At 38.7% G+C, this 8,749-nt stretch overlaps 2 protein-coding genes across 2 annotated transcripts; both read right to left on the bottom strand.

Annotated features, from left to right (window-relative positions):
• Positions 1-2,395: 2,395 nt before the first annotated feature.
• On the bottom strand, positions 2,396-3,850 carry LOC144382660 (uncharacterized). Its single transcript, XM_078078670.1, has 2 exons — positions 3,792-3,850; positions 2,396-2,507 (listed from the first exon to the last, which is right to left on the bottom strand). The coding sequence occupies exons 1-2, from the start codon at positions 3,848-3,850 to the stop codon at positions 2,396-2,398; spliced, it is 171 nt and encodes a 56-aa protein (XP_077934796.1).
• Positions 3,047-8,073, bottom strand: ZBED6 (zinc finger BED-type containing 6). Its single transcript, XM_078078281.1, has one exon. The coding sequence runs from the start codon at positions 7,153-7,155 to the stop codon at positions 4,213-4,215; it is 2,943 nt and encodes a 980-aa protein (XP_077934407.1). The 5' UTR covers positions 7,156-8,073; the 3' UTR covers positions 3,047-4,212.
• Positions 8,074-8,749: the final 676 nt, after the last annotated feature.

Here is an 8,749-nt window from a genome sequence, read left to right as displayed (position 1 = left end):
GGGTCCTGGGGATTGAGCCCCGCATCAGGCTCCCTGCTCATCGGGGAGTATGCTTCTCCATCTCCTTCTGCTCCTCCACCCTGCTCATGCTCTCTCTCTCCCTCACTCTGTCTCAAAAAAAAAAAAAAAAGATTCTGAATTCATAACTGTGCTCAGCAAAAAGGAAAGCACTATTTGACACCTTTACTGACCATGCTTATGGGAAGGAGAGGCAATGCCATATAACTACAATCCCTAGATTAATTTTTTTTAAGTTTTTATTTAAATTCCAGTTAGTTAACAAACAGTGTAATACAAGTTTCAGGTGTACAATAGTAATTCCACACTTCCATACAACACCCGGTGCTCACCACAAGTGCACTCCTTAATCCCCACCACCTATTTCACCCATCATCCCACCCACCTTCCCTCTGGTAACCATCAGCTTGTTCTCTACAGTTGAGAGTCTGTTTCTTGGTTTGCTTCTCTTTTCCCTCTGCTCTTTTGTTTCTTAAATTCCACATATGAGTGAAATTATAAGGTATCTGTCTTTCTCTGATGGACTCATTTCGCTTATCATTATACTCTCTAGCTCCATATATACACACACATCTTCTTTATCCATTCACCAACTGAAGGACACCTGGGCTGTTTCCGCTGCAATGAACATGGGGTGCATGTAACCCTTTGAATTAGTATTCTTGTGTTCTTTGGATAAATACCTAGTAGTGTGATTGCTGGATCATAGGGTAGTCCTAGATTACATTTTTAATATAAAAAATATAACCATCCAAGTACTGCAAAAAAAAAAAAAAATGCATGATATATTTTTTATAAGCTCAGATTGAAAAAAAAACTTTTCCTAGCATGATGCCATAGTTAAAAATCATAATAAAATTGACAGATTTGACTACATAAAATGGAAAACACTTATATAGCAAAAGATCAGCAACATGACCAAAGATTAGTATTTTTACTAAAAAGGGTATGTCAAGAACTTTTACAAATCAAAAAAGACATCATTAATTACTCAGTATATTGGTACAACCTCTTTAGAGAATTGTAATAATTCTACAAATTTACATCTGAGAGCTGGTTCTTGGGAAATAGCTCACAAAGGGCTGTTATTGGATGTGGGCTATTTTTATTTTTAATGGCAAAACTCCAAATGTCTATCAATGAGAGATCTGTTAAACTACAGCACTTCCATATAAAGGAATACTATCTTGTCATTTAAAAAAAAAAAAAAAAAAAACAGATGAGGCACAGCTATGTGCATGGAACTATGTCATGGATAAACTACCGACAGTGCTTTCCTAAGAGGAAATGGAATCACAGGGAGATTCCACCTCGGTATATTATTTTTACCTTTTTTATAAAGTGCATGTACTATCAAAAAAGGGGGGAGGGAAGGAAATGTTTCCATCCCCAAACCAAAAGCTTGTAAGTAATTACAAGAAAAAAATATCTTGACAATGGTTTTTTAATTTCTTACTGATCCAGGAAAATTATGCCTTAAATTACAAAAATATTCACTCCTTTAATGAGAAAAAACCCATTCCCACACTTACATTAGCTGGTTGCTCTCAACAGGAACCTCTGTGTCTTCACTGAGTTCCAATCTATTACGCCTGTAGGTCGAACCAACACTCAATCCATGAATTAATAATAATGGGGCAGAAAGAATTTTCCTCCTCACATTGCCAAGGAAACCTCTCAGCCACAATTCAAACACAGGACGTGTTTTTAAAACATCTCCCAACTACTGGGAGATTAAGTCCATTCGAATAACCTTTGTCAGACTGGAGACAGCTAGGCTTAGTTATCTCCTCAAAAACAAAAACAAAAATAAAAACCAACAAAAAAGAGAGTTCATTTAAAGATGAACTTCAGAGTCAAAGGATTATTGGAAAAAAAAAATCCATCTTCCATAGCCGAACAATATAATTTAAAAAGAAAGAAGAAAAAGAAAAAAGAAAAAGAACACCAAAATTCAATAAGATCCAATTTCTGGTCTTCAAGATTTCTTCACCTATTAAGAAAAAAACAGAAACCTTCCCCCATCTTTATTATCTGTATAATAAAAGCATACTTGTATGAAAAAATATAAAGTGTTTTATGTATATAATATACATATACACATATACTAACTGGCTTATACACACACACACACATATACACAAATGTGTAGAAATAAAACATTTGGGTAAGTTTTCCCTTTTAAAATACACTACAAAAGCCTTCAGATTTGGGTTCATTATAAAAATAGTGAACTTACTCTTATACCAAAGTATCATGACGTGTATCGCTATGTTACACTAAATTGTGCCCAGCCCACAGAATAAACATGAAGGGAAATCCTTACACGTGAATCAATGTGTATAATACGGATGTATGTACATCATATTTCTCATCTTCAGGGAGTGTTTAACCAAAAAAGATAGAAACGTATAGTTACCGAGTAACTACAGAGTGGTGCAGCACGCTGTGGAAGGCAGAGCAGCATTACAGCCGTCCTGAACTGGCACTGTCACAATCCAGAAAGCTTCTATCTAACGGAAGACTTTTTCTTCCTTTATAGCAACACCAGTGTCACTGGCATGACATTCAATATTGGCCCTGCAAAGGCTTGCTTAGGCAGCCTGGTTTCGTTTTTTTTTTTTTTTTCTTTCACAAGTGATGGCTACAACTAAAGACTTTATAATTATTCATTTACTCCAGTTAGTAAAAGGGTAAACTTTTGGAGTTGAAATTTCATTTCACAATGGTACATTTACCATTTAAGAATTAAAAAAACAAAAAACAAAAAACCCAAAAAACAAAAACAAAAAACGATTTTGATACATAGAAATGAGTTCTAAATTTTGAAACCAGCCCCGTAACAAAGCAATTTTGATTCTCATGTAATAAATACTACATAATTTCTAGGCTAAATCTTGCCAAATACTATCCAAGACAAAACTAAAATCAAAACTTAAAAAAAAGTGGACACCTTTTACTCACACTTAATACTAGTCAATTTTCCAGGAAATTTTTGGGCAGGGAATATCCCCAAATCTAAAATGAAAAAAAGGAAAAATTGGGATCTTACATTAGTTATTCAGTCTGAAACCTGTAATAGACTTTTACTAAAAGTCATCATTTTCTGGCCTCCCACTCAACCACAGAAATATACTTTAAGAGTGGAAAGGGACTTTAAAGATCACTGCGATCAATTCTCTCATTTTACCAGTGAGGTAATGATTCCTAACACCTGAAAATATTGAGTGCTTATGTTTAGCTAAGATTAGAAGCCAAAAAACAATCTCACAGTTAAGAATACAGTATTATGGATCATTCAGCATATATATTTAAAGACATTTAAGATCATTTAAAAGCAGAGAAACATTCTTTGGGAAATGGACACTGTGTTTGTCAAAAGTGTGCTCCTGGGGCTTTTACTCCAATTCCCATTCAATCTTTTTCAATTTTTGTAAACTTTTTATTATGTCATTTGCCCATAAATTTGTAAAAAGTACCCATACAATCTTTATTTTATTGTTTTTACACTATTTTCTGAAAGTTAAAAAAGGCTATTCAAAGACTAAAAGTAAATTTTTCCTGATTGTTTTCTAATGTTTCCCTTTTACATAGATCCAATCCTAAATATAAAGGGTAACTCTATCACACTCAGTAAGTTGAAATGATAAAGCTGACCAGTATGAGGAGGCAATTAGAAATTTCTAAATTTCATGAGTTTTGTTTTTGCCAAGCTGTAAGTATGGATCAGGGTTTTTAAAAAACTAGAAAAATGGGCGGGGGGGGAGGAATACCAGCTTAGTATGCGTTTTTCCCTCAATTTCCCTGGTTTCAGAGCAATCAAACTTCCCATGATGGGAGAAATTTTTACTTAAAACCAAATTACAAGTTCAATCTACCAGCCAGAAATAGCCTAAAGCCTTTCAATGCTGCACTATATTTTTTAAGTTAAAAAGTATCTTTTCTCTCTTAATTGGTATAAACAAAATTTCAAGAGACAGCTACACTGAGTTACTACTGTGAAATTTTTAATCTTCACTTTGTCAGCATTATTATTAATCCTCTGAGGAATTTTCAGCACGTTTTGTGTTTTCAGGTTTCCCCAGATTTGTGTATAAAGAATAATTAGTATAACTATATATAACAACTATAGCAATTAGGATACAGTAACATAGCAACAAGTTGCCCATTTCAAATGGAAAAAGGAAAAAGAAATTAAGGTAGTATTTCTTTTTCATTGCTTTGAATAACTTCATTCCCAGGATCCCAGCTCAGAACCAATGTAGAATAATCATAGTTAACATTTTTCAAGTTCATTTTCAAAAACATCAGCTGTTCTATATTGTCAAAGTCCAGGCTCATGATCTGTTTTGGGTGAAACTGGCTATTTGCAGTAAAGATACATTCAGACTGCCAACTACACATGGGGCAGCTTAGATACTGAATGGCAACTTGGGTCAAAGCTGGCCATATGCTCACCTTCCTCTGCCAGTAAATCAAAGGGTCACCACCTCCTGAGATCTCTGAATACTTCTCTTTGAAGTACTCATCAACTACTGCTATGGCAGAAGGAAACATGAAGCTTTTGCTTCCAATGGCAACATTATCTACAGCTGAGCTATCAAAAGACCCTGAACTGGAGGTGCCTTCTCTTATGGATGAGGTAAACGAATCAGCTCCTACGATGGCTGAGGGACCAGAAGCATCTGAAGTTGCAATATGGCAGACCTCTGAAGATTCCATATAATTGCAAACTTCTTCTGCAAGGATCTGCTTATAAGTTTCTAAATCAGCACCTTGAGGGAAAAAGTCTTCCAAACTGTTTTTAAAGCAAGGATCTAACAAAGCAGCCAAGATACAGGGCTTAGATTTAAGCATGGCACTCAGTAGGGTATCAGTTTCAAGTTTCAGAGATAAACTGTCCACCAGATTGAGTGCCTGAGTAATACCTCTTATTTGAAAATCTTCTCTGAGTTTCTGCAGAGAAAGGAGCAGATGATGGATTAGGGGGAGCACCTGATTCAATCCTGTGGTCTTGACACTCACTTTCTGGGTGGCCTCCTCAAATGGTTTAAGAATATCACAAACGTAAGTCATTAGAGTCCACTGAAGGGAGGTGAGCACAACTCCACTGGCTCTACCAAGACTATGGTGAACTGAGTAGCAATGCTCCAAGAGCCATTTTAACATATAAAAGGTAGAAATCCAATGGCCAGTTTCATCCTGCTTCAAATTCTTCCATGGAAGTTGGTGATCATTTTGGAACTCCTGCAGAATCTGACGGGCCTTGACTGAATGACTAAAATGATGACAGGTTTTCCTAGCAGCTACTAACATATTCTCAATGCTTTTGTGCTCACAAAAAAAGTCCTGAATGACTATATTTAAACAATGCAGGAAGCACGGCACATGGGTAAAACCGCCATCTTTGATTGCATGTACCACATTAGAGGAATTATCAGAAACAATGAAGCTAGGAATAAGGAAATTAGGAGAAAGCCACAGACCAATCTGGTCATTTAATTCTTGTAAAATGTTGGTTATCAAGCAGTCTTTGGCCAACCCTGTTACACAAAGTACTGCCCACTTTCTGAAATTGGGGATCCTGCCATTACTGGAAGAAGGTGCAGTTTCCAAAGAGACCCAGTGTACAGTCACAATGAAATAGTCAGTGGATGGGTCATGGGTCCATATGTCCACAGTCAGGTGGATCTTTTGGCTTTGAACATTCTCCAAAGTTAAGAAAATTTTTTCTCTGACCCAATCATATAATTGAGGTACGGCCTTTGTGAAAAAGTAAGTTTCAGATGGTAACCTATAGTCAGGGGCCACAATCTGCATGAACCTCTGAAAGGCTGGAGTTGAGAAGTAGTTGTAAGGATGCATATCCTCCACAATCATTTGAATAATTGCCTGACTTATTTGACTTGAGACAGAATTTTCAGAATACGTTGTTTCTCTCTCCTGTGCGTGTGTCAGAGCGTCTTGCTCTGCTACAGGAATAGGACTCTCAGATCTTCTACTATTTTCAACCTCTAACACAGGAGGTTCATCTGAATCAGAGTCACTAAGGTCCTCAGCTGTTAAATCATGGCTGCCTGTAGACTTCTCTCCATGCAGAGGATCGCTTAAGAGATCATTTCTCTCAGTCTCAGCCTCATCTAATCCATTTCCAACTGCACCACTGTCTTTGTTGGCAACAGCCCAATGGATGGGATGTGTGGCCTGCAGGTGTCGTTGAAGAGTTGAAGTTCCTAAGTGAGAACCTGGCCTACCCCGGCTCACACTTCTTTTACATATATTACACACAGCTCTTGAGATGTGCTGAGGATCGGTATAAAAAAAATTCCAAACTGCAGATGTCTTGGCTCTTGTTCCAGGAATTAAGGCATGCTTGACAATATTACTTTTGATGAGAAATCTCCCTCTTTCTGCCCTCAGGGCATCAGATACTGATTTATCACGTTTCTTACCCATTCTGTTTTCATCTAATGGATCAGTAGACATATATTCAAAGCTTCCATTGCTTCCAGCAGAAGAGGGAGATAAAGGCACATCCAAAGTAAAATCCTCCTCCCCACTAGTGACTCCATATTTGTTGGCCCTGGTCCAGTGAGGTGAATGCCTTGCCTGCAGATGTCGTTGTAGAGTAGATGTCCCCAGATGGCTGCCTGGTTTGCCCCTGCTAACACTTTTTTCACAGAGGTTACAAATAGCTCGCCAGGTATACTGGGGGTCAACATGAAAGAAGTGCCATACAATGGAGGTCTTGGCTCTGGTACTAGGTAGATAGATCTGTTTTTCTATATTGCTCTCAAAAAGACTTTCTTCATCCTGCTCATGGGCACTGGAAGCTAATAAAGCAGGGGCATCTGCAACAGGCCTCCCAGATCCCAAATCCTTAAACTTTTTCGCAAGGATCAGTTTTTTTCTTCGCCTTTTCCCCTTAATCCGTAAACCCTTCTTTCTTTTTTTTTTAGCAGGCAATTTTGCCTCTTTATCCATTCCTTCTGCCACCATCTTTCCCTCTACCACATCTTCTTCATCTGTATTCGAATTAATAGGAACACATCCCAGAATCCCAGCACCACTAAAAGTGCTGCATCGTCTGCCAGGAGAGAGTGAGGAAACTGGTACACTTAAGGTACATACACTCATTCTCTTTATGTCTCCAAAATTCGTACCAGAATCTGTTAGTGGGTTTGTTACTCAAGCAGAAATACAGCTGTTCCTCTCTAGTTGCATTACCTTGTCTCCAATTTCTATGGGGAATCAAATTCCCTTTGGAACAATGACTTTCAAGCCAGGTTATTTTTGGAGGAAAAGTGACAGCAATGGAGAACATTCCCAAACTCTTTTCTTAGAGGGTTTTATGATCCCTTCCAATTTCTGAGTTCTGAATCTGATTTCAAATAGTCCAATCTCTTCATGTTATAGAAAAAAAGAACTTGAGGCCCACTTTCCCAGAGTCATAGAGTTAGTAGCAGCTAGAAGCCAGGTCTTCCAAATCCCAGGCCCATGTCCTTTCTGCTTCATCAAGAACTACATCTCCTTGAAATGCCTTCAGCTTTAAAAATATATATTTTAATGATGTGTCATGGTAGTAACATCAATTTCCCTTAATTCTGAAATTAATTATTTTCAGGAAATTTCACTTAAACAAAAACATAGTGCATCATTCAACATTCATCCCTTAGGACTGTGATTTGACAATACAACCCAAAAAGTCAATTCTGGGAATATAAAGCAGACTCCACATACTGGTCATTAACAGCAAATGCTAGTTGGGCCCTTTCAGCTTTAAATATAAATAATACAATTTTTAAAAATGTGGATGGCTAAAAAAAGTGTTTTGAGAATAAAAATTTAAAAGGTCACAAGCTGCATTTTCAATTTACTGTTTGTATCAAGAGTTAATCCAAATTTAGTTTTCAGACATTTTTAGACTGGAGAAGCTTTACTGCCTGTAAATGTACTAGTAACTCATGAGTGGAACTCTATATGAACAGCAAACACTGAAATTTAAGCTTTAAACCACTTTCATTCCTTTTCGGTTGATCCCTCCCCTTCCCCCAATACCTACATACATTTACCCTAAAAAGCATCGCTATCACTAGTTCCACAGCCTCCTTCTCAAGGTCCAGAACCAAGGCCTGCAAGATGTCAACAACATGGGCCTTCCCCATAGGAATCCGCACCGATTATGGGACTTTAGGGGGTGTTCTTCATTACGGTTTCATCAATCCTACAAGGAGAACGGAAGTGTCCCTGTTGTTCTTGACTCCGATGCGGAGGGCTGGGGTGGGAGTTAATTAAAGTAGGGAAGGGGTGTAGGATACCGGATTAAGGTCGGTGGCTTTCAGTATGTGGAGTTTGAGAATATCTCCCAAGTAGTGGGACCCTGGAGAGGAACGAGAGTAGGTAAATTCAGCTCCTGGCACTCAGTTTGATTTAGGCAGTGGGGGTCCGCTAAACTAGGGAAACTGTTGTCGCGGAGAAAGCAAGCTAGTGTCAGTTCTCTCTCCGGGAGACGGGGAACAAGCCGGCTTTCCGGGGCTGCTCCGGGCTCCTACGGTTTCGCCAACACCGGATGTGGGGGAGGGGAGGAAGGTTGTTGGGAAGGAGCAGGCGCCGTGGGGGTGGGGTGCAAGGGATGGGGGTGGGGTGAATGGAACTGAGAGCGGGAGCCCGGGGCTCCCAGCTCGCCCCGGCGAGGGCGGCGGGCGGGGGGTAGGGGAGGGGGATCGTTACG

The sequence above is a fragment of the Halichoerus grypus genome, chromosome 7, assembly GCF_964656455.1.
Source record: "Halichoerus grypus chromosome 7, mHalGry1.hap1.1, whole genome shotgun sequence".
Taxonomy (NCBI): Eukaryota; Metazoa; Chordata; class Mammalia; order Carnivora; family Phocidae; genus Halichoerus; species Halichoerus grypus.
The sequence above is the reverse complement of the archived record's forward strand: the minus strand, read 5'-3'. Positions and strand labels throughout refer to the sequence as shown.

Coding starts and splice junctions, on each gene's coding strand:
- ZBED6 (XM_078078281.1), bottom strand. CDS start 7,155: ATGAGTGTATGTACCTTAAGTGTACCAGTTTCCTCACTCTCTCCTGGC.
- LOC144382660 (XM_078078670.1), bottom strand. CDS start 3,850: ATGGGAAGTTTGATTGCTCTGAAACCAGGGAAATTGAGGGAAAAACGC. Junction 2,508..3,791: donor GAAAAACGCATACTAAGCTG/GTATTCCTCCCC, acceptor TGGATTGTGACA/GTGCCAGTTCAGGACGGCTG.